We start from the raw sequence: 24,309 nt of genomic DNA, 5'->3' as shown, positions 1-24,309 counted from the left end.
ATCCACCTAGCCTTCGCGGTCGGGCTAATGAGCCCTTGTGACGGACGTTGTCGAAAAACGTCACGTCACAATATATATATATATACATATAAAGTCAGACGACCCAGTACTCTTTTGTGTTTTCTCAATTCGAAATTTTATTTGTTGCGTTTCTAAAAGATCACATTTGATTGCACGCCAAGAATAGCAAAATCCTACTGAATAAAAAGTATCTTAGTGTATGTATATCTATGTTTAATCCTCGAAGAATACAATATCCCGGCTGTACAAACGTTTATTACCGAGGGTGAAATTATCTAGTCCTATTCCATCGTACATGTAAAATTATTCTCCAATATTTCGCGATAAAAAGATAGGAATATCAAATGGGAATTGAAACTTCTTCGTGAAGGAGAGATTACTCCGACAAATCGAAAGATGCGTATTTAATTAATCACGCAGAGTCTTCGAATCGGAATTTTTCGGAGTTACCTTCGAATTCCTGATCTCTTACTCGGATACGTAAGTATGCTAAATTATGTTGGAGCAGCGTTGAAAAGTAAAAATTATAGAGCAGCGATAAAAATGGTGATAAAAGGTAATTAAATCTATTTTTCTTTTTATTTAATAATGAAACTGTGATGCTATATAGTATATAAGTAGTTTTAGCTGTGATACGTTTTCAGAAATGAATAGCTAAATTATTTTGGGAAAGATAAGTAGTTTTTATAAATTGGCAAATAAAATCGATATGGTCTGTCTCTTTCACGGTTACTTTGTTTACATATATATAATTAATATTATCTTTATAATCTACAGATTGAAAATGTGTCATTTTGTCTCTGAAAAAAAAGACATTTAATAAAGTTAAATTATTCACACACATTATATAATTAAAACAAGGTAAACATATTTGTTTTTTAATAAAAATCATTTAATTATTATATGCTATACAAGAAAGCGTCGTATGAATTTGAAATAGAATCTTGTTAAAAAGACGGCGAATGTGGCGATCACGTAGCAAACGCGGGGGGGAGGGATTATATAGAAAATCCATCTAAATAATTAAGAAGTGTACTCGCCAGGATATAACATAAAAACGCTGTTTATACATATATACAATGGCAATTACATCTGATTGGTTTCTGCTTTACGCTCCAATGTGAATTCTCCCTTACTAATTGACAATCTTGGCATAGAGATGTCAATATAAAAAAAAAAAATATCGAATATGAATAAATATTCGTTTTTTGAATAATTTTTAAGTATTTATTCGGATATTACATTCATACTCTTTCTATTCGATATTTTGTATCGAATACAGAAAAAATATCGAATAGTCGATAATATCGAATATCGATATCCATCTCGATCTTGGCGATCTTGGCATACCCTCCTCTGCGTCCGCGGTGGAAAGTGCGTGTGTACTACGACTGAAGGCTATTATACGATAGCGGTTTGATATCATCCCTCTCTCGCCCCCTCCTTCCCTCGTGTCACGTCATTTTAACGCGTATGTATAGTGCAGTGTACCACTGTAGTGTATACCAGCGCTTCCCCCCGCGATTGACGTCTCGCTTGATAAGAGGATATCATCGCGTACAGGTTATGTACGAAAGTTGTCGGGGGCGATGTTTTGAGACGTCTTATCTCGCCGTGACAACCCGCTGACCCGTCCCGCGCGAGCCTCCGCTGCTCCTCCACCCGTCCCTGGACCCCTGGAGTCCTTGTTTACCCTCCCCGTGATCCGTGGTGCGCGGCCTTCCGAATTTCGCGTTCGCCCACCCCAGGCGATGTCAGGAAACGCCGAGCGCTAAATCGTGAGTCGTCGCATATTGTCGAGAGAGAGAGCAAGAGAGAGAGAAAGAGAGAGAGAGAGAAAGACAGGGAGAGACCCGTTAAGAATGGCCGACGAGGTAGTGGAGACACCACGGGGCCTCAATAACGAGGACGCAGAGTGCATCGTCGACGCCGAGATCGACGCCGGCGACGACGACGACTCCGACGGGGTCATAGTCCCGGAGCTTCAGGGTACACTATCCAAATGGACAAATTACATACACGGCTGGCAAACTAGGTTTATCGTACTCAAAGATGGTACTTTGTCTTATTACAAGTCCGAGCAGGACAGCGGATATGGGTGTCGTGGCTCGATTAGTCTGTACAAAGCTAATATCAAGGTGAGAGATCGTGCGTAGACTGGATATGTCTTGCCGAACATATTTGTACTTGTGATGTAAATGTAATGGTGCGAACATTGTCGAGACAACGAGTAGTTAACATTAAGTTATCTGTTTCAACAGGGACACCAGTTTGACGAATGTAGATTCGACGTGTCCGTAAACGATTGTTTGGTCTGGTATTTAAGGGCAAACAGTCCGGAGGAGAAGCAGCGATGGGTAGATGTTTTGAAGTCTTACAAGGTAATTATTTTAGTTTTATTTCTATTAAATTATATTAATAGATATAATTATAAAATTGAGCTATCGTAATGTAATATAATAGATTGAAATAAATTATATAATTGTATTTTGTAATTTGATAATGCATGCTAAAGTTTACTTCTAAATTGTACAGTTTTTTTAATTTTTATTATATGTATACATTTTTATGGGATTTCTTTGATGTTTGCAAATCAAAATTAAGTTTTCACCGAGTTTGAATTTGTGCGCGGTGATCCAGCAATTTTTGTTTGTCCCAAACAGTCCGAATCCGGCTATGGGAGCGAGAATAGTCTCAAACGACACGGTAGTGCCATATCGCTCGTATCGAATACACAGTCGACAACGAGCGCCGGTAGTCTCACTAAGCGCGGCATTAGAGGCCTGAAGGAGAAGTTGGCCGAAATTGAAACCTTTAGAGACATTCTGATCAAGCAGATCGATACACTGCAGAAGTATTTCGATAACTGCGCGGAAAATGCCAAGAATACTTCCAAGGAAGGTAATAACTTTTAACGGGAGCATCCCGTTTGACTGCGTTCGTTTGACTACAGCCACTCACAGCGGCTGGTTGGAGTTTTTTCATTGGACCAACCAGTCGGAAAATGTTTTATTAAATTAACGACATAGACAATCGGGTCTCACTCGCTTTCAATTTGTAATTCTTCATACTCCTTGTTCTTTAGAATAAATTTATAATGTAGATTTATGATATAAATTTATAACACGCAATTTTTTAATGCAAATATGTATGTAAGTGTAATAATTATTAAATGAAATATGTAGAGAAAAGTTTTAACATTAATTCTGTTGCAATAAATTTTTAGAAAAAAAAATTGAGACAATGTTCAATCCAGCCGAGCAATCGGTGGATTTCAAGGGGGAGGCGATAACGTTTAAAGCCACCAGCGAAGGGGTGTTGGCAACCTTACAACATTGCGTCGAATTGATGGTGCAGCGGGAGGATGCATGGCGCCGTCGATGGGAGAAGGAAGTCGAGAAGAAACGAAAGTTGCAAGAACTTTATAAAGCTCTGAAAGAGCAAGTTGCCATGCATCATAACGGTTCTCCGAGGCCTAGGGTCGTTATACACGGAGGTCCTGATTACGAGGTTAGTTCTCGTGGTCCCGTTCATGATGTAAAAATCCAGGTACAACATTACGCATTATATTGGCTGAATAAAATTTGGGACAAATTTCTAAATTGGTGGTAAATTTCTAATAGTAGAGTATTGTATTGGTTTTCAACATTTGGGACAAATTTCTGATTAAATGATTTGAATGAAATGAATTGACGACTGTGCATCCTTGGAATTGTTTGACCTGGTCTTTTTACATTATGGTCTCGTTGCTATGTAAAATTTTGATTTGTATGTATATTTTTTTTTGCATGTATTGTTTCCAACGATTAGTTACAATTTCGTCCTACAACATCGCTTTTTCTCTCTACTTCTTTCTAATTAGTCTAAATCGATATATTTATTTTTAAATATGAAATAAAAAATCATAACATATGGATTGAAAGTCGGGATTCAGGATTTAGATTTATCGACTGATTGCGAGTCGATCGTTTCTATAAAACCACGCATCATTTCGAATTTCTGTTTTTGTAAAATTCTTATTTTAAGATTTTTAAATTATACATAAATATAATAATATACAGCTATAAACATATACTGCTATAATATATTTAGAATATAGAATAAAAGTAAAAAATAAATAATAGAATGAAAAACAAGAAAATTTAAAAATTAAGAATAAAAAATTTGAGAATTAAACAATACTTTTTCATAATACGGTTGTGGAATCCAATGATTATTGATACTCATTTTGAACATCATGTATCTCCTCAAGTTGTTTGTCCACTATATTATGTAATACATCAACAGCACGTACATAACTGTCACTTATGTAACCGCTGACATTGTAATAGCTTTTGAAAGAAGTAGAAACTAAAAAGAAAACATGAACGATTTATGTGAAATCGATAAATGTTTTATATATCAGTGTCGATAGAAAAACGAATTAAACTAATTATGTGTTTACATTTAATTGTATTTTTTATATAATTATCAATTTTTAAGAAATTATCATTTTGTATTGATATTTTTTACAATAAGAATTTACTAGAATTTTCTTTATTCCTATCTGTATTTATTATATGTGTACAAAAACCAATTATTACTCAGGATGTTTTCACTGAAAAAAACCTGGAAAATTTTTCAGGGAATTTCTGTTTTATCCTTAAAAATCAGAGATTTTTCTGGAGTTTTACCTGTTCTAAAGAAAAATTCTGGAATTTTACTTTTAAATTAAAATTTTGTCTTTCCGAAAATATTAATCATTTTTTCTTGATAAATTTTAACAGTCAATAAGTATGTATACACTCGCGTGTATTCACGTACATTTTCTTATGTTTCGCAAATTTTTATAAAAATAATCGAAGTCACGATAAATGGAATATTCAAAAATCCTCAGTAGCTAAAAAATCTAAATTCTCAGGGAATTTTTTTACAAAATTTCAAAAATCTTGTTAGTTTTTTTCTTAAATTTTTTGAACTGTTAATATTTTTTATCACAAATGTTTTCATATGAAGATTTCTGGTTACTTATTTATATAATAAAATTCTTTATTATGACATCATATTGAACTTCTCTATGGATGACATAAGTACCGCCTATATGTGTTAGAAAGTAAGAGAAATGCGTTTCTGTTTATATTTCGCAATTATGAATTAGGTCACTACTTTGGAAATCTTTTACCTGCTTAGTATCCTCTAAACCACCGAAGAGTAAAGACGTGTTGATTCTTCATATAAACATCGATGTATCATTTACTTATCACTTTTAATATTAAAAAATGAAGTTAAAGATAAAGTTTTTCAATGTGAGTTCTTAATATTACATAGAATAGTGATAATAATTAATTATGTATGGAATTTCTTTACATATTCAGTATATAGTTACGTGTATCCAGTATCAAGTGTATACAGTAAATTACAAATTAGGATCCAGAAAGTTAATTATGCATTATAACTATTGTAATGAACATACATTGTACTTTTTTTTATTAATATTTAACATTTTATTTTTAAGGAAGGTCCGCATAGCGCTCTTTGCGATGAGGAATTTTACGATGCCGTCGAGACGGGTCTGGACAAGATCGAGGAGGAGAATCAAATAAGGGATCGTTTGAAACAGAAATCTGTCTCCATTTTAACATCTCCCACTACAACAGCGTCAACGCACAGGTTATGGCCTGAGGTAATTATATCTCTTTTACATTTTGCATTTTTTTTTATTTTTCGGAATTCTTTGTTGAAAGTTTACTTACGTGTATATTAATAATTATTTAAAAAATTGTAATTTGTGACGTATATTTATAATTTAATTTTGACAATAGAATGTTAATTTTCGGTTGTCACATCTTTTTCAATCACGTTTATTATTTGGAGTCAGTTTATCAAAATAATTTTTAAAAGGCTGCCGTTTAAAAACCAACAGTTTAATTGGATCGCAAAAATTCTTAAATAGATTTCGAACATTGTAGAATATAATTTGATTGTATAGAATTTAAAATTGGTATCATATTGAAAAAAATTTTTAAAAGAAAGTAAGTTTTGAAAAAAAATCATTTCCCAAAATAAAAAATGCGGGAATCATTTTGTCAAGACAACCAAAGGTTAACATAAATAAATTCCTTTTAATAATTCCAAATATAAGGATAATTGCTGATTATGTATATGTCTGTTGTGTATCTAATTTCTGATCATTTCGTATTTTCAATTTGCAGATCGAGAAAATTACGATGGAACAGCTGCACTATGCTCGGCTCGGCGTAGGCGGTGCGGGTGGTTGGCAACTGTTCGCCGAGGATGGTGATATGCGGATGTACCGACGGGAGGAGGAGGCCGACGGACTGGTCGTGGACCCTCTCAAGGCGTGTCACGTCGTCAAGGGGGTGACCGGTCACGAGGTCTGCGAGATATTCTTCAGTCCCGAATACAGAAGCGGTTGGGAAGCCACTCTGGAGGACATGGCGATCGTCGAGAACATTTCCAAGGACACGCTGTTATTTCTGCAAACGCACAAACGTATCTGGCCGGCGAGCCAGCGGGACGCGTTGTTCTGGTCGCACATACGCCGGGTGTCTGATGATCAGGATCGCGACGCTCACGATCTGTGGATAGTCTGCAATCACAGCACTGAACATCCCGATCATCCAGTATGTGTATTATATACGCAAAAATTTCTACGTTTTGCGCTAAGGTTTCAATAGGTCGCTAAGTGAAATTATTGTTGCAGCCGAACGCGGGTAAATGCGTGAGAGTCTATCTGACAGTTTGCCTCGTATGCCAAACGTTTATCGATCCCCCGAAGGACGAGGAGGAGATAAAAAGGGAAAACATTACGTGTAAAATAACGTACTGTTCAGTTGGTGAGTATAACTGATTTTCGGTGATTCAAGGGGATTCTAAGGTGACGGAATTACCGACAATTACTGGTTGGGAAATTCCGTAATTCTGAAATTCGAATTCTCTGAATTGACTGCTCATTTTAGCTTTATTTTTAATTTTTTCCCCGTTTTTCTTAAGCTCAAGATCGTTCCGCACCTTTATTTTATGTCTACTTTAATCCGGAAAAAGAATTTTCAATTTTCTGTACACCGTCAAGGAGAATGTCCTGTAATGTCGGTAATTCCGTCATTTTAGGATCAATCTAATAAATTATAAATAGTAATTGTAATTATATTTAAAATGTCTATATAAAAATTCGCTAGTTTTACTTTCTTAATCAAGGTGTTTAATTACATGAGAGTATTATGTGTATATATCCTGTTTCTCTTTCGTGCAAATGAATATGTTGATTTGAATTCCAGTGAATCCAGGTGGATGGGCCCCGGCGTCCGTTTTACGGGCCGTTTACAAGAGGGAGTATCCAAAGTTCCTTAAGCGTTTCACGAACTTTTGTATCGATCAATGCAAGAACAAGCCGATCACATTCTGAATGTGTGAACCGACGTGAGAAAAGAGAGGGGCGGGGGGGAAAAAAAACTTCAATGTTTTCCATCCAATTCCTTATTACACTATCTCGAAGTGTCTTCACGTGATTATTGTAAAAACAGAAGTTTGTATTGTTACATACTGTAGGAATTGTAGAATGGCCATTACAACGTAAGTGAAACCGTTTTGTATATTACCTTTCTTCCTTTTTTTATTTGCTTAAGATAATCGACTTATATAGCTTGCGAAATGCGAAGGGGGGAGGGGGGAGAAGACGTTATATTAAAAGCCATTTATGTAAAGTGATGTAAAGTGAGTGTATAGCAATTTTATACACTTGGATGAGCAAACTTTCGATCAAGCACGCGTGGCTGCAGCAGCACCGTTTTAACAGACTATCCTTTTTCTCTCTTCGAATAAACAGCCTGTTATTTGTTATACAGAATTACGCTGTCGCTGGAATCCAATTGTACAAATCTTTAACGAAAATTGGATACATATACATTTATCTCTTGTTACGCATTACAGTCTAATTAAAAACGCTGAATTGTACGATATCAGATTATATCTGTTATTTTTATTCGTACGTAAAAAAAAAATGTGTACATTGCTATGCGATATAAAGGTCACATGGAAAAAAAACGTAATAAAGACTGTTGTAGATTTATTATAAAATAACAATATCGTTTCCACATCATGCTATTCGTCAACCTCTTCATCTCGTACAATAAGAGAGCACGGGAACGAAGAAGCGTGGAAGTATATTTCTTCGCGAAACAAAATTCATTTCTCTGTCAATTCAACGAAACCTAAGGAGTTATTCTATATATATATATACATATACAATGTACAAAATTCTCCCCTTCAAATCATTTCTTAATTTATATATTTTTCCAGGTAATTTTAACAAAAAATGTTAGTTCTTAGAGAACGTATAACTCTTTTAAAAATGTTAAATTCCGGATAATGTCCGATCTGTGAGATGACTTATGATTCTTTAAGGAGGAGCAAAATATCTCTTCTTACAGAAAGTGATAACATGACTTAAGTAATAAAAGTAGAAAATAATTGTAAAAAAAATTTGTATCTGTACAATGTGCTTCACAAGAGAATATCTAAACGTAAATCCATTGTATCTTAAGACTTTTTTTATGTGTTGCACAAAATAATTATATATATACTTATATATAAATTATAATTAATGATAGCATATATATATATATATTGACTGAAATTGAAAAATCGCAGACTTGCATGTAAGTGTCGCACAAACGATGAGCACATAAACAGGTACGATAATATGAGAAGAAGTTAAAATGAAGTATTTAAAAAATTGTACCATAAAATATTTTGCAATATACGTATAATCATTAAATTAAAATTTTACCACTGTTTTCATTTTATAGTTCTATGCTGTTGTTTAGAATAAGAAAAAGTTGTAAATATCTCAACATTTCATATATACAAATCCAACTATTTAATTTCAAACATTTTTTAAATCAACAACAGATTAATGGCTATTTTTTTCGCTTATCATTACGTATAATTCACGTTTCATAACATGTATGCACACGAAATGGAGACTTTAAATATTTAAAATCACGTCGAGATTTTATGCTTGTGGTTTTTTTTTACAAATTACCGTAATGGAAAGGCAGATAGTGTTTCACACCGAACGAAATCTTTTTTTTTTTTACAATTTCAATTGTATTTACACTTTTTAGAGAAGAGTTTGACAAATACAAGGAAACAAGGAATGAAGTTTTTTTTTTAATCAGGTATCACGGTAAGTAACAATAAAAATTAATCGATATGTTGAATATTTACCTGAGAGCTATAAATACATATTAAATGCAATATCGTTTCATACCTGATCGACGAAATATTTTAATCGGATACAATCTGAAGTATAACAAAAACGTCGAGTTTATTAAATATTCAATGTTCACATTCCAATGTTTTATCGGAATACCATGATACTCGACTGCATCTTTTTGTTCGAAAAACCTTCTTTTTATCTTTGTCGTATCTCGTTTGAAATTATATCACGTTTACAACCAAAGAATACATTAGTTTACTAGAGTTTAGTATCAAACAGCTAGTAAGTCTTTTTAAAGTACTTCGTTTTAAAGTACCCCTGTTTACAATTATATAACAAATCATAAAACTGCTGCGCGAGTCTAACTCTCAAGAGCGTTTTTTTTATAGGTATAAAAAACACTTGATTGCCCGTTAAAAATTTTGTAGCCTACATTTATATTGACTTTCCTTATGATTCGTAGGCGCCTAATTTCTTTAGTACACTAAGACCCTTCTCTTCGTACTCCTCCCGCGTTATCCACACGGAGTCTCGATCCTTCGTTATTTCCGCTAATACAGCACCGCCCATGAAAACCATGTCCTTACGTCGAGGTGAGTCTTCAATTTTTATCTTAAATTTCTATAAAAAAAAAAAGATTTACGTAGCATAACGCCTGGCGTCATGTATATTAGTATTGTTAATCACGCATGTGTACGGCACTTACATTCAACTTAGTGGTATCATTCTTTAATACTCTTTGAAGATAAAGTTGCTTAATTTCTCGTTCAAGCCTCGATGGAAGCCCCGGATACATTGTACTACCCCCGCTCAGAACGATGTGCTTGTACAGCTCGCTTCTGATATCGATATCAGCCGCTTGAATTGTGCTAAACACCAGCTCGGCTATTCCCTGCGCCTCGACGTTAATCAAATGAGGCTGAAAGAGGGCTTCCGGTGCCGCAAATCTCTCACCGCCTACCTTGATCACCCGCCCGTCCGGAAGCTGAAAATATTTGCAATAATTTGTACATCTCAATCTGAATTTAAATATTAATAAAATATTATACCGCGCGCGCGGTGTATATATAACATACAATATTTTACTTACAGTATAGGACTCTACCAACACAGTGGTTTCGAGGGCCAGCTTCTCTTCCGTCTCTATATTGTAACCGATGTAACACAGCTTCTCCTTCAACATCCGCACCGTCTCGAAATCGGCCGAGTGATTGAACGCGTAGCCGCGCAGCAGCAGCAACTTAATTAGATACATCGTGATGTCGCGCCCGGCTATGTCCAACCGTCTGGTCAGATGCGGCAGAGCGTACTCCTCGAATACGGGACAAATGTGCGTGACACCGTCACCGGAGTCGACAACGACGCCGCTGATCAGTCCTTGAGCGTATAACGTCAGTACCGCCTGGATCGCGATGTAAGTCCCAGCGAAACCGTACTTCTCAAACATCACCTGACACAATAATGCAAATTGAGCTTTCAAAATTCACGTAGGTTTAAAGGTACCTACTCATAGGCACGTCACGCGTCATTTGAGAAATAACTAGAAGTATACTTCAAGGCACAAATAATAATCGGTTCGTAGACGTCGATTCGATGTCTATAGACATCGAATCAATGTTTAGAAACGTCGAATCGAGGTCTGTGGACTGATCATTTCTGGACTGGATAGTGACTTCTAGCACTGTCGCGTTTGATGCGTTTACAGTTGAATTTATTCAACTGTCGTCATCGCATTTGTCGCCAGTGTTCAAAAGTTCATGCCTTAGTGAGGACCAAAAATTATAACTGTTTCCGACAAAGAAAGATTATTATAAATTATGACGCGTGACGCGCGCGTCAAATGACGCGCTTATGAGTAGGTACCTTTATACTTAACTCCCTCTGAATCGCGCAACGTTACCTCTATCATCTTTTCCCTATTCGTGATAGGATTCATCGGTGGCTCGGTTAACAGAATTTTACATTCTTTCGGATTGATATTCATTTTCTCCTTGCCGAACGTGTAATCCCACACGTGACACATGTCCTCCCAGTTTCTGTCGAACATTAAATTGCATTGCGATTATTCAACGTCAGACACAAGTGTATTTTGATATGCAAGATATAAACATACCTAACAATCCCATTTTGCATTGGGTAACTTATCTCTAACATAGAACGAAGTTTACTCGCTTCATCGCCGACCATTAGGTCCTGTGACAATAATATACAATTATCAAAACTCTGCGTGTATCACCAAGATATACTATTTTCATTTTATAAATTTATTACTATTTTATAATAATAATAAACATATTTTTGTACTAAAAAAAAATTCTAAGTATTTGAACACTGACTAACTAAATAGCCACAAAAAATAGTGTAACGAATCTGTGTTTACATATAATAGAAAGAAAATTAAATTTAATTAATTAAATTAATTCCCTGGTACATAAGATTTTGCCTTAACAGATTTGATAAGAAAAATTACAAAATTAAATATTTATGTGATATCACTCTTCTATATATAGAGAATTATCTAATTTTCATAAAATGTTACAATTCACGGTAATTATAATATAATATGTTACTTCTGTGTGAGACTCAGGTCATGGAATTTATGTCAGGAAAGTATTCTAGAATAAATTAGTAACCAAATGTGTGTACCTAATGTGTACCTAAGCGCTTTGGAAAAAAAGTTTTTGCCGGATTATATCATACTATTTCCACACCTGCAGTCGAAAAAAAAAACTTTCTCCTTATTAAATTAAAACTCTGATGTAATGAATGTGATTAATGTAAATAGCGTCAAAAAGGTACAGTAAACTTACAGGCATGTTAAGCACATCCTACGAGAGCAAATGTAAGCACACAAATACATTAGATGATTAGATGATTAGGATGAGTGTAGCATGTATGTCAGTATCCACGAGTATAAAAAAAAATTGCAGATAAACGACATTATTATGATAAATATATTAATAAAGACCCATCCGCTTGCTTTATGAAAACAGACAACGTTTACGTCAGTAAAAAATTTGTAAAACCTCTCGCAAGAAAAATCGTATACATACGAATAGTTTTATTAAGTATAATATAAAATCACTCACTTTATGAAGGAAATAAACATTCTATTCTATCATTCACTTAATGTTCCAAGCTCCAAGAAACTCGTTGTTAACAAACTCGTAAAAAAAAAAATGATTAAATATTAAAATGCTATGAGTAATATTCATCTTACATTTCAAACACATTTTCCCTTTTGGTTAGTAAACGTCATTAGCCTCTCAAACCGTTTTATTTACATCAGTGGACAAGCACATAGATTATTTTCAGTCGGACTTAAGCGCTAGAGGGGAGCAGGGAGGGCACACGACGTAATACTATATAATGGACTTACACGAACGCAATATTCTTGCTGAAAATATAATTGTTCTTATTAATCATTCAAGTATTGCTTAAACAGTTCTCAAGCAATTTAAAAAGCTCAGAAAATCATGGACTTTATTTATATACAAAACATTAAATATTAAAAAAAAAAAATCACGTCTCAAATCTTGTCATAAATTTTTGTAAACGAATACTTTTGTACAGTTCCGTAAATCGATTACGGTTGAAATCGAGATTCGCTTTACATTCATAGACAAAACTGGAGTATCATTAGCTTCACATACACGTTAACTCTTTCGCGAGAAATTAAACAAAAAAGGAAACCAGAGCTAGCGAGAGTCAACGTGATACTTGGTGCGCGTGAAATGTCCAATCCTTTTAAATTATTAAGATTCTTCATTACAATGCTTAAACATTTCGGCTCTAAATTTGAGCCATCTTCAATAATAACATAAGTTGATGGTACTCTCCTTTTTCAGCACACGTGGCAAGTCTTCTAAGTGTCACTCATGATCGGTTGGAAAGCCGAATAACCTCAGGTAGTCAATTTGGTCTAGAATTGATGACACTTTTAATGTACATGTGTCAAACAAATTTCTTGGTAAAAACTCACCATATGTGTGTGGCAAAGAATAGGAGTCACAATGAATCGTAGAACAATGTTTAATAAAAATCAAATAAATATATATTTCGACCGAATGGAACTTCTAGTGAAAAGACAGTCGTAATTATTTCAATAGTGAGGAAGGAGAGTACCATCAATTTTTGTTGATTTGCTGAAGATGGCTCAAATTTAGAGCCGAAACGTTCGAGTATTGTAACGAAGAATCTTAATAATTAAAAGGATTGGATTTCGCACGCACTGCGTACCGCGCTGAGGCTCTCGCTACAGCCCTTGTTTCCTTTCTTGCCTTTAAATTCGAGTGTTCGTTTAGATATATCAGTGAAAAATTAAACAATGTGATTGACAATGAAGTGCCGATGATGAAACGTCGAAAGATGAAATCGAACATCGAAACTACTAGGGGCACTTGCGTCAAGAGACAAAAAAAAAATGCGGCTACTGCTGGCCCCGACGTTGTCCCTTACGCATTAAAAGCTCGCGCGAATGCCACGAAGCGAGCACGAACGTGTTACTACGTACCTTGACGTCGATGTCGCCGATCTTGTTGACAGCCCGGATTATCGGTCGTCCCACTATGGACGGGAATATGTGGGCCGGGAAGTTCGCGCCGGCGTATCCGCACTTGACGAACTGCAAACATTGCCAAAATTGCATTGCGGTGCCGGGAATACCTCGGAGACGCGCGCACGTGTCCGACTGCGGTGCCGTGCACCCTCAATCGCGGCGTAGCGAGACCGCCCCCCCGCGGAGGAGACTCGCGCGCAAGGAAGACGAGCGAGCCCTTACCCCGGTGCCATTGTCGCAGACGATGATCTTCCGCCCTTTGCTGTCCATCTCGATTTCGCGTTATTCCGTCAAAAAGAATAATTATCTTTCTCTCTTTCTCTCTCTCCTTTATCTGTCACGCTCCCTCAGATAGCTCTCATATCGCCAGCTCCATCGAGTGACTAATACCTGCGGGTGTTACACAGGGCGTTACCGGTGTGTGTGAGAGACACCAAGCGACCAGGTTGCTTTCTTTCCGGAGAGTGTTTACCGTTCCGTATCACACAGCCGGGGGGAAGATTTGCGCGAGAAGGGGGTAGCGGGATCCAGCGCGAAAAAAAAGGAGGGATGAAAAGGGGAAAGGTCGACGTCCTCCGGCCCGGACGTGAATTCACTCGGCGCACACGGTGCGAAACGGCGGGCGAGCGGATCCCGAGTAAACTCAAACCGCGAGAGCTTCCATCGTTGTGATGACAGAAATAAAGGCCTATCTCGACTCGAGCGGCAAACGACTAAACGAGTACTGGCCAATCGCAGTCGAGAACTCCCGGGAGGACGCAGGGTCGCCGTCTCGGGCCGCGATTGGTCGATGAGCTTTAGATCCGCTCCTCGCAGATGCTGGAATTTTCTGTATTTTCTGCATTTAAAATGAGATACACGTATCATTAAATATATAATATTATATGTAATATGTAAAATTATAATATAATTACAATTATTTTATGTATATATATATATATAAATACATATATACATATTATATGTATATATATATATATATATATAATATATATATAAAATATTGTAATTATAACAGAAAGACACTGAGAAAATTTTTCTCCTTTTTTCTCTAACCAATTGTGTATCATTCATTTTGCATGACGGAAATTCAATCCGTGATTTGTCCAGATTACTCCAGATTGGCGCGGATTAGGTTAGGTTAGGTTCACGGCACTTCCACGTGAGACACTTTTACGTGTTGCTGTTGCAACGTGTTATGGCGTCATGACTCAATGCTGACAGTTCGACACAGTTTGACAGGTGCGATATATTTTTTTGAATGCTTCGAATATTTGCGAATGTCGTGGAGGATTGGAAATCCGCGTAACGTGAAGAGAGTAATTTTCACAACGTATGCGAAATGTCAACGTGAAATTGGAGCGTAAGTGACAGCCTGCGTAATCATCAGCTTAACCATTAATCGCAACGCATAATTTTTTTTTCTTTCTACATCAATTGAAAGTATCCACTAGTTGCTTAATCATGAATCTTTATTTTGTAAAATCGACTGGCGAGTGGCAGAAATCGTAATGTCAAAACGTGGTCGAAACGTGGGGGGATCTTTTCATCACTCCGAGTTGCGAGTGTCGGTAACCTCGAGCGGCATCCACGACATCAACTTCGTCACGAACGTCAAATGCCTAATTAAAATGCCTCTACATTCTAGTTATCTGCTTGCTCACGGTGAACTGACAATACATTTCTTCCAACTCGGTCGCGTCGTAGCACTCGCTCAGGGTTCACGTTCTCGCACGAGAGCAGATTTATAACGCCCGGCGGTATCCCGGACGACGAGAACATGTCGCAGTACTGCGTTACGTTGCACGACTTCGCGGTGCATATCACGATGACGGAATTGCCGACGATCAGGCACTGCGTCAATTTACGAAACAGATTCGGGAGGTTCTTCTCCGTGAGCTTGATGACGCCTTTCGGCTTACGGGTTCTCGTCAAGAATTGCTCTCGAATGAATGCTGAGGATTCAACAAGCTCGCGAACGCATGTGGCATGTGTATCCATTTCGTCCGACATTACGTCCGACAATTCGCGACAATTAGAAGAAAGAAGAGAAAACGAAAAGATAAAGTACATGTAAGACATTAGTCTACTCTCTGCAATAGCCGTAAGCCATAAAAATTGACCCGTCATATCGTCGATTATTCTCACACTTCGACTACGACTGATCAATTTTTACAGCTTACAGCTAGTGTAGAATAAAATCTTTACAAGAGGTACGACAAGTTTACACTGTTAAATTTAATATAGTGTCAAATTTAACATTATTTAAGTCACCACTGCTTCTACTTAATAAATAATTATTTTTAACTAAAATAGTGGAGTTAAATAATTCAAAACTGTTCAAATGTAAGCCTAAATTGGATTAAATTTCATCGTTTTATTTAGGAATAACTATACAGTTTTAGTTAAAAATAACTATATATTAAGTAGGAGCAGTGGCGACTTAAATAGGGTTAAATTTGACACTATAGATTTAACAGTGTATATTTCACAATTGCTGTAGGTACATCTATGTGATTACAAACATCTTCGCGTAGATACTTATCGCTGTTTAATATCATTAACGTATTCTCGAGTCTACAAATGTAAAATGCTATTAAAAACGAAACAAAAACGTAGATGGATACTTCGCGACTTTTGCTCTTATTTATAGCTTGTATCTCCGCAAGTGAAGTAACACAAATCAACTTTTTTTTTCGTACGTGCTTCTAAATACATTGGCCTTCAAATTAGGTAGGAAAAGTGATACGAGATTTGACAAATTTCAACTTGTGTCCCTCTTGCGGGGGGATGCGTTTTTTTGCCGTATCTTTCGTATTAAAGTCTAATCTACAATATGCTCTTTGCTGTTTCTTCCTTTTTACCTCTTGCCTTTTCCCCTCTTTGCGACCGTTTTATCGACAATCGTGTTTCTTGTCACGTGTTTGTCTCTTCCGAAGTTCGTCAACTTTTATGCCGGGCTAAAATGAAGGATCGGGATAAGAGGCAAAAAGGCAAAGGGGTGGTAAAAAGTGATAAAAAGCAAAAAACACATTGTAGATTGTAGGCTTAAGACTAAATACTCGTTTTTAATATTTTTACCTATCCATAAAATTGTCACCCCTTGCATATCTAGGCTCCAAATTTTTTATATTAGTCAATATCTGTGCTATTCCCTGAAAACGAACGTAAGGAGGCGATATTGCTCATTTCACGGGGATGATTTGATCGTTTCGAATGCCAAAAGCTTAAATTAGATTCTCCGTTTTCAACGGAAAATTTTGCAACTAGACAATCTGTTCGTATATTATACAATGGATCTAAGTACTTACATTTTTCTTTCTCCATCGTCCGTAGTCTAGATTCTTGTAACAATCCTTTATAGGACCGTCCACGCTTTCGGCAATAGGAAAAATCTATTACAACCATTAAAAAGACGCGCGTGATCTCACGATCGATCTGCGCAGCGATTGTGGTAAAAATAGACGAAGACGACCACGTGTCCGCGAAAGAAATATGTTTGCTTTTAAAATGGAACGTTAAGTCAACATCAAAGAGCCATTTGTAAATAACGTTCGATCGATAATAATAAAGATTTGAAGAAGCATTTCGAGAACTCTATTATACTGACAAGGCGTCATCGAGGGACATAAATAAAATTTTTCGTCGCGGTTTCACCTCTCCGTACAAGCAATACTTTAAATAATGTCAATATCGATATTATGAAAACCTCGGTAGTACCGATTTAATACATTATAAGCCTTACATTTAGTGTTTGACGCTTAATGTAGGAGTAATTAAAAGTTTCGAGGATTCTATGATTTTTTATTTAAAAAATATATATATCTTGTAAAATACTGGGAACATTTAATTAAAAAACCGTGTTATAAAATTTTTAATTTGAATCAAGTTGTTATGAATTTTTTAATTTAAATCGTAACAAAAATAGCAGATTCTGCTCGGTTTGCTATTATATTCTGCTAACAAGATTCCATTAAAATATTGATATGAAAAAAAATATATATATATCTTATAAAATCATAAAATACTGGGAACATTTAATTAAAAAATCATGTGTTATTTTTTAATTTGACATTTAAATCGTAGCGAAAATAGCAGATTCTGCTCGGTTTCCGCAGTAATTTGTCATTATATTCTGCTGGCAAGATTCCGTTGTATTTTTATTGGCATTCCGCCGACAAAATTTGTAGCCAACATTTTGTGGAAACTGCTGTTTTCCACAGAGGTTTGACTATCTGGAATAGATTTTTAATTCATCATTATACTGTGTTTTTTATTAGGAAAATAGTAGATAATTGTCCGAAGAGGTTTATGATTATTTTAACGATCACGTTGATTTCCAACTGTTGCAGCGAGTCTTGATTAGTCATCGCCGCGTATCCACCGGAAGGAACGTCTTTTTTTCATCATTCACAAGATATCTCCGAGCTCTGCGTTCGCGTGTTCCCGTTGGAGAATGGATTCACGTCGCGAGATAAGACCGATCGCTTACTTGACGCGGAAGGCACAGATATCTTGCTGCCATCGCTTGAACAGGTGCGAGCTCGAGCTGATGAATGAATCTTTGATCTAACGAACACTTATAGATCCCACGATTAGGATGAGAAATCATCCTCAAAGGAAGAGAACGCACCTTGTTCGTCGCGAGCATTCGATTTCCCGAAATATTCGATGTTTGAAAAAATTACAAATCTTAAAATTTAAATAGCTTGAAACCCTGCCAAAAACTTCTTCTTAGAAAGTCCTAGGAAGTCATTCTCGGGAAAAATTCGACGTTTTTCAATCGTTTAGAAGCTGATTAGAAGCTAATCGGTTTTCGAACATCGGTACACGTTATGTTTTAGTTTGTTTTGTAAACTGATGAGAGAAAAATTTCGCTTTCTACTCTTTTCTATTGTTGAAATTTAAAAACTGTTCTTGTTTTATGTAAGAAAAAAATTATACATCTATACATAAAAATATATATTAAGCTATTTTTTTAAGAAAAAAAATCAATTCACTGAAGAATTCGTGGAAAACTGTTCAAAACGCTATACTGACTGATAAAAAAATTTTAATTTTAGCCTGTCGCTGAGCGAGCAAGAAAATAAACAAGTCTTTGGAAAATGTAACAATAAGTGGGGTCATGGTCACAATTACACCGGTAATTTGCATTGTCAGCTTATTGTAGTTATTTTACAGCAGACATAACTGTGTTAGAAAAAAGAAGTAGAGTGACATTTTTTAATCGAATTTATTTTCTTTTCTTCTTAACGAAAGCTAGAAGCTTAGAAGTTTAATAGGTCTAATTTAGAATTGTTTAGTACATAAATTTAAAAGAGACTGCAAGAGAAAGAAGAAGCTCTTGCTTGAGAGATGGACGTCACTGTTTTCGAATTCGTTATAACTTTCGAATTTTTTAATGTTAAATTTCTTGACGATTACACAAATCGTACTAAAATGAAATCGAGCTAAAATTAAGTTCATTTTCAGTGGAAGTAACCGTTCGCGGACCTGTAGACCCACGAACGGGGATGGTTATGAACTTGGAGGCCTTAAAGGATTGCATGCAGAAGGTGCTGGATCAAATGGATCATAAGAATATAGATAAACAAGTGGACTACTTCAAAGAAACGGTCTCGACAACCGAAAATGTCGCGATTTACATATTCGAGGAGCTAAAGGAGCAAATGTCCTTCTCACACAACAACCCCGAATTGTTGTACGAAGTCAAGGTCCACGAAACTGATAAGAATGTTATGTGTTTTAGGGGGGAATACGATTGAAATGTTTCCTCTGTTTCTTAATTAGATCATTTAATAGTATAGACTTGTTTATATCTTTGATATTTGTTTCGTGTTTTTTATTACATTTTTATAATACAGTTACACGATTGTATAATTACATTAAAACAATCGAAAATAATATATATATATATGTAAAAATTATGTACTATATAGGTAATATAGAAAATTTAACATTCCAGTTTCGCCATTTCAGTTTCGTCAAACCAGAGTAGTTGTAGTAGCAGTCAATTGTAGTTACAATCTACAGTATGGCAAAAAATTAAATGCTTCACCCGTAATAGGTTTTCCTTATTGCACACACACATGTATAGGTAATCCCACATCTAAAACGGTTGTTAGAATCTTGAGCTTTTACTCTAATTAGAATTAACTAATAGGACACTATTAATTACGTATGTTTACGCTTACATCTTTATGCTATGCTCCATTTCCGGTACGTAAAATATAAAATACACGCGGCATGCGTTATGATTCTCGGTAACGATTCGTATTCGAGTACATTTACAAAATAGTCCTTTGTAAAAAAGTTAACAATAGTACATATCACAATGTAATAATCCATTCCATAAATAATTTCTAATTCGCTAATGTACATATGTAATCATAAATATCTGCGATTTTGTAATCTCTATACTCGCGTGAGAAATTAATCATTTCGTTCGTTTTACGTACACTGCTTTCAATTATGTACAGAACTTATTACCATTGTTTATAACAAGTAACAGTTTGTTATAAAGCTGCATATCCTCTCTTTGTAAGATCTGTTCCAAATTTTTATGAGAAAACACTTTAATATCACTAGGAGAGGGGGAGGGGGAGCTAATTGTCTCAGGTAGAAATGTTAGGTTACTACGGGACATGTTCGCTTATTAGTCATTGATATCTTCCATCATCTCGTATATTAAATAAATAAGACGTATAGGTATAAATTAGTATAAATTAGAATGTCTCAAAGCACTCATTGCATATGTTAATTTGGTGATTTCTGGAAATTACTGCTAAATCTTAAGTACTCTCAATGTGCCAGCTACATAGAAATTTCTTTACGTCATTTTTTGTCTTCATTTTCTTAGAAATACAAAATTTAATTCTTTTTTATGACTTTGTAATCTTTGAGTCTTTAAAATAAAACGTGTCGTAAGATATAATACAATTAATGTTTACATAAATCACGGGGGCATCACATACACATCTGCGCATTTAATTTAAATGCTGAATATTGCGTAAAATCCGAATACTAGGTAAATACCGCCGCAAATAAATAATACATTTACATAATACGGCGTTGACGGATCGCGCGGATCTTATTGCGAGAGCTATATATTCAAGTTGTAGCCTGAGCTCACGTAACTACGAATAGTCACATACGGTATGCCGAGTTCAAAGTCGTCCCTGGGCCAGTACCTGAGCACCGGCGACTGCTGCGGCTTCTCGTCCTGCACGGCGAAATACGCGAAGAGCACCGTCGCGGTGTAACCCGCGATGAAGATGAACAGATGCCAGAGCGCGTGGAGATACGGGAAGTTGAGATTCAGCCAGGTGTCGCAGAACAGACGGTCGTTCAACCAACAGGTCACCGCCAGTAACCACATGAAGCCGCATCGCAAACCCAGTCTGTACACTCTTATCGAGGTAGTCCTTCAAATATTTTTAAGGCATTAACAAACAAAAAATGTGTGCATTCCCACGCGCGCGACTTCTACATCGAGAATGTCATCCCTATCGTCTCCGTTTACACGTTAATCAATGATTTCTTTCTCTAAATCTGTACTCTCTACGTCTGATTTGTACTTTCTAACATTGGATGTTTCCGTACGATGAAATTACCTCTTCAGCTCCATGATCAATAATATGACCGCCGGTACACCCAGGCTCATCAATGCGAAAGCATTTACGGCCGGATGTATCAAGGCCAAGCCGGTGGCGATTAGAGTGGGCAACGTTGCGCATATAGAGAAGAGCTTTCTGTCATTATGTACGACATTGGGGAAATATCTTCTGGGAAAGAACATACAGAAGCCTGCCATATACATCCACAAAATAGACAATTCATCTAATAGCTGACCTATCGCATATATATACGCACAAGATTAGCTATAAAGCAACGTAAATATCAGTCGCCAATTAAGCACATAATTCGGCGGATATTTTTGGATATATACATTTTTAGAGACATTTGTAAATTATTCTAGTATAGTATATATATTGATACATTTCTCACCTATCAGAGACAGAGTGGCATGAAAGTACGCACTAGAAAGTCCGACTACCATCAGTAAGAACCAGACCACATTAATTCCTGGGTTTACAAAGCGTGCGTAATCTCTAAATAGGTGCATGAGCACGGGTGGTAGCAACACGAAGACCACATTACTCAACTAAAAAAATAAGAATAGTATATGAGTATATTAAACAAAATCAATATGAGTATATTAAACAATGAAAAATTATATATTGGCTCTCTTTCTATATTTGTATTGTATTTGCCTGCCCAATGCAATCAATCGTGATTTAACGATTCTGTGCGAAAAAAAGAAATATGCTTGTGATATTTGTGTTTATTGAAACTACATTCAACAGAAGCGTAATATCACACTTGATTATTCTGAAATATGCGATTTAAATTATTAGAGATAAAACTTGTGTTTTCAACACAAACAACTTAATTGCGTATATAGTAGCGCGATAAAATTCCTGAATGAATCAGAGAAGATGAAAGACTTATCGTATATCAGATTTATTTGAGATAAGAATCAAGTGATGTTTACGAATCAAGATACAAATTGATTATATTTTTCTTCTGCTCTTTGTGTACAAACATATTTTTATCTTGTTATCTTCCTAGCGCAGCCTTTGTCTCTTTGTTTACGAGTATAAAACTATTCCTTTATTCACGGTCACATGACAAGCTTTTTGTCTCGGATCTGTGGAACTTTGACCTATGAATTCCGCGACGTATTTAGAATCCACCTCGAGCAAGGAAATTACCTGTCCCGACAAAAAGAAGACTGGAAATCGCTTATGTATATGTACCTACGTCGATACAACTTTCGACGTTAAGTATCTTTGTGATTACAGTTTAGAAAGTACCGGAATATTATGAGTTTTATTGTTCACTTGTGTACCTTTCACTCTCTTGAGGAAAAAGTCCTCGTTTCGTAATCCTTAATTATAACTCTTAATTATAAATCGAATCGCAATTCTCAATAACTATCTGACACATCAGGATTAATATCTATTTTGAACTTCTTTGTCCAAAATAGATATTATTCCAAATTACGAAATAATAGTGATGCAATAACTGTACGCATGAATGACAGTTTGTATATCCTTTATCTTGCTTATACCTAGATTTTCTTATCCACTCACACGAGAGTTATCTCGTGATTTATGGCACTTTTACCTATGAATTATTGAACATTTTGCAAATTCTGCCTTGTGTAGAAAACAAAGTGTCTGTCAAACTAGGATGTGTCACATGCAAAAAGCTGGTTACTGATATGATAAACTGTTATTACAAGATTATTCTTTTATTTTTATGGCACTTTGACATACAAGTTTATTGACAAAGATGAGATCTACCTGCAAAAAAAAAAAACCTATCTGTCGTAACAGAAAATTGTCTTTCTCGTGCTAAAAGAACTGGAAAGACCAGTTCTACACGCGCGAGTATTTTTTATTTCTATCAAAAAATTTGACCTATAAGTTTATCGACAAACGTGGAATCACGCGAAAGTCTTATGCAAAAACTGGAAATTAGCTGTCACAAGTTTACTCTCCGTTTTTATGGAATTTTGAACTATAAATTTTTTGACAAATGTGGAATCTACCTCACGCAAAAAACTGTCTCAGCAAAAAAAAAACTGGAAACCAGTCACCGCTTGGATCAATATAATGAACATTAAATATCTTCGGAACTAATTTGGAAAGGTATAACAAGTAAGATTTTACTGTTCGCTTATTCCTCAGTCCCTGGGAAAGCGACCCTCACATTTCCGGATCGAGCATACAATTGTAATTTCATCGAATCGCGATTCTCGGTGATTCGAGAGAGCCATATATCGGTATACCTGAACTTTCTCGTCTAAGGGGGAGAGTCGGGGCAGGAAGGGGAGGGAAGGATAGAACCGTTTACCAAATTGATCGAGGGAAGGAGAGAGAGAGAGGGCCGCGCATTTGCACGACCGTGTAAACAAACGGCGCAATACCACGCAATATGTATATACGAACCGTGTTCATAAACTCGGCGATGCTGGGCGATATGTTGTAGTTGCGCTCGCACCAGTCCACGGGCGAGCTGCCAGCCTCGAAGGGTTTCCACATGGTTGCGATTCCGCGGGTCCCCGCGTAGTCGACTGTATTCCGAGGACTACTGAATTCTGCCCGGAGAAAAAGTATTCTTCAGGGGGAGAGCAATTGCTTTTTTTCCTCCCCCCTCACGGGATCATCGCTCGCCGAGCACGCCTCGAACAATGGGCAGTTATGTATGTATCGCCCGATTCTCGCAGGCAATAATTATTATCGCACTTGGTTTCCCTTCCGCCGTGCGTGAAAGGAATAGAGATGCCCCTGCCGTCTCTCGGTTCCTCGGTTTAACGGTACGCGTGCGAGCGAGCGAACGACGACGCGACGACTGACTGACTCACTGACTGACTCCGCCGCGAACCCAGCTGGCCCGCTCGCCAGGCTAAATACCCGCGCGCCGCCGTCACCGACCACCGCGG

General features: G+C 36.3%; 4 protein-coding genes across 12 annotated transcripts; 2 read left to right on the top strand and 2 right to left on the bottom strand.

Moving 5' to 3' along the window:
• Positions 1-1,385: 1,385 nt before the first annotated feature.
• LOC105452802 (collagen type IV alpha-3-binding protein) lies at positions 1,386-8,069 on the top strand. Its single transcript, XM_011694232.1, has 8 exons — positions 1,386-2,159; positions 2,283-2,402; positions 2,685-2,922; positions 3,248-3,531; positions 5,516-5,683; positions 6,213-6,644; positions 6,725-6,857; positions 7,299-8,069. The coding sequence occupies exons 1-8, from the start codon at positions 1,884-1,886 to the stop codon at positions 7,424-7,426; spliced, it is 1,779 nt and encodes a 592-aa protein (XP_011692534.1). The 5' UTR covers positions 1,386-1,883; the 3' UTR covers positions 7,427-8,069.
• Positions 8,070-9,105: 1,036 nt separating this feature from the next.
• On the bottom strand, positions 9,106-14,471 carry LOC105452801 (actin-related protein 2). Of its 5 annotated transcripts, XM_011694227.1 has the most exons (10): positions 14,272-14,471; positions 14,022-14,189; positions 13,755-13,865; positions 12,621-12,638; positions 12,052-12,069; positions 11,355-11,434; positions 11,142-11,277; positions 10,332-10,691; positions 9,948-10,226; positions 9,106-9,862 (listed from the first exon to the last, which is right to left on the bottom strand). In XM_011694227.1, the coding sequence occupies exons 2-10, from the start codon at positions 14,067-14,069 to the stop codon at positions 9,692-9,694; spliced, it is 1,221 nt and encodes a 406-aa protein (XP_011692529.1). In that variant the 5' UTR covers positions 14,070-14,189; positions 14,272-14,471; the 3' UTR covers positions 9,106-9,691. The 5 variants fall into 5 exon arrangements, with proteins under 5 accessions (XP_011692529.1, XP_011692528.1, XP_011692530.1 ...); XM_011694226.1 differs by having other exon boundaries at positions 14,022-14,471; XM_011694228.1 differs by lacking the exon at positions 12,052-12,069 and having other exon boundaries at positions 14,022-14,471.
• A 473-nt stretch (positions 14,472-14,944) lies between these two features.
• On the top strand, positions 14,945-19,863 carry LOC105452798 (6-pyruvoyl tetrahydrobiopterin synthase). Of its 5 annotated transcripts, none has more exons than XM_011694222.1 (5): positions 14,952-15,162; positions 15,448-15,872; positions 18,152-18,335; positions 18,863-18,942; positions 19,272-19,863. In XM_011694222.1, the coding sequence occupies exons 3-5, from the start codon at positions 18,256-18,258 to the stop codon at positions 19,562-19,564; spliced, it is 453 nt and encodes a 150-aa protein (XP_011692524.1). In that variant the 5' UTR covers positions 14,952-15,162; positions 15,448-15,872; positions 18,152-18,255; the 3' UTR covers positions 19,565-19,863. The 5 variants fall into 5 exon arrangements, with proteins under 5 accessions (XP_011692525.1, XP_011692522.1, XP_011692524.1 ...); XM_011694224.1 differs by lacking the exon at positions 14,952-15,162 and adding an exon at positions 15,201-15,366; XM_011694223.1 differs by lacking the exon at positions 15,448-15,872 and having other exon boundaries at positions 14,945-15,041.
• Positions 19,612-24,271, bottom strand: LOC105452800 (alkaline ceramidase). Its single transcript, XM_011694225.1, has 4 exons — positions 23,816-24,271; positions 21,807-21,963; positions 21,413-21,650; positions 19,612-21,223 (listed from the first exon to the last, which is right to left on the bottom strand). Exons 1-4 carry the CDS (start codon positions 23,906-23,908, stop codon positions 20,902-20,904), a joined length of 810 nt encoding a protein of 269 aa, XP_011692527.1. The 5' UTR covers positions 23,909-24,271; the 3' UTR covers positions 19,612-20,901.
• Positions 24,272-24,309: the final 38 nt, after the last annotated feature.

Source organism: Wasmannia auropunctata, unplaced genomic scaffold (assembly GCF_000956235.1).
Source record: "Wasmannia auropunctata unplaced genomic scaffold, wasmannia.A_1.0 LD336026.1, whole genome shotgun sequence".
In the NCBI taxonomy this organism is placed as follows: domain Eukaryota; kingdom Metazoa; phylum Arthropoda; class Insecta; order Hymenoptera; family Formicidae; genus Wasmannia; species Wasmannia auropunctata.
The sequence above is the reverse complement of the archived record's forward strand: the minus strand, read 5'-3'. Positions and strand labels throughout refer to the sequence as shown.

Excerpts from the sequence above, each read along its gene's own strand:
- LOC105452798 (XM_011694220.1), top strand. The coding sequence starts at position 15,014 with ATGCTGACAGTTCGACACAGTTTGACAGGTGCGATATATTTTTTTGAA. Across the intron at positions 15,163-18,862 it reads TGTCAACGTGAAATTGGAGC|CCTGTCGCTGAGCGAGCAAG; the intron begins GTAAGTGACAGC and ends TTTTAATTTTAG. Across the intron at positions 18,943-19,271 it reads TCATGGTCACAATTACACCG|TGGAAGTAACCGTTCGCGGA; the intron begins GTAATTTGCATT and ends GTTCATTTTCAG.
- LOC105452800 (XM_011694225.1), bottom strand. The coding sequence starts at position 23,908 with ATGTGGAAACCCTTCGAGGCTGGCAGCTCGCCCGTGGACTGGTGCGAG. Across the intron at positions 21,964-23,815 it reads TCGCCGAGTTTATGAACACG|TTGAGTAATGTGGTCTTCGT; the intron begins GTTCGTATATAC and ends TTATTTTTTTAG. Across the intron at positions 21,651-21,806 it reads TGCCACTCTGTCTCTGATAG|GTCAGCTATTAGATGAATTG; the intron begins GTGAGAAATGTA and ends TATATGCGATAG.
- LOC105452801 (XM_011694226.1), bottom strand. The coding sequence starts at position 14,069 with ATGGACAGCAAAGGGCGGAAGATCATCGTCTGCGACAATGGCACCGGG. Across the intron at positions 13,866-14,021 it reads TCTGCGACAATGGCACCGGG|TTCGTCAAGTGCGGATACGC; the intron begins GTAAGGGCTCGC and ends CAATGTTTGCAG. Across the intron at positions 10,692-11,141 it reads ATAGGGAAAAGATGATAGAG|GTGATGTTTGAGAAGTACGG; the intron begins GTAACGTTGCGC and ends TTATTGTGTCAG.
- LOC105452802 (XM_011694232.1), top strand. The coding sequence starts at position 1,884 with ATGGCCGACGAGGTAGTGGAGACACCACGGGGCCTCAATAACGAGGAC. Across the intron at positions 2,923-3,247 it reads CAAGAATACTTCCAAGGAAG|AAAAAAAAATTGAGACAATG; the intron begins GTAATAACTTTT and ends ATAAATTTTTAG. Across the intron at positions 5,684-6,212 it reads CGCACAGGTTATGGCCTGAG|ATCGAGAAAATTACGATGGA; the intron begins GTAATTATATCT and ends TTCAATTTGCAG.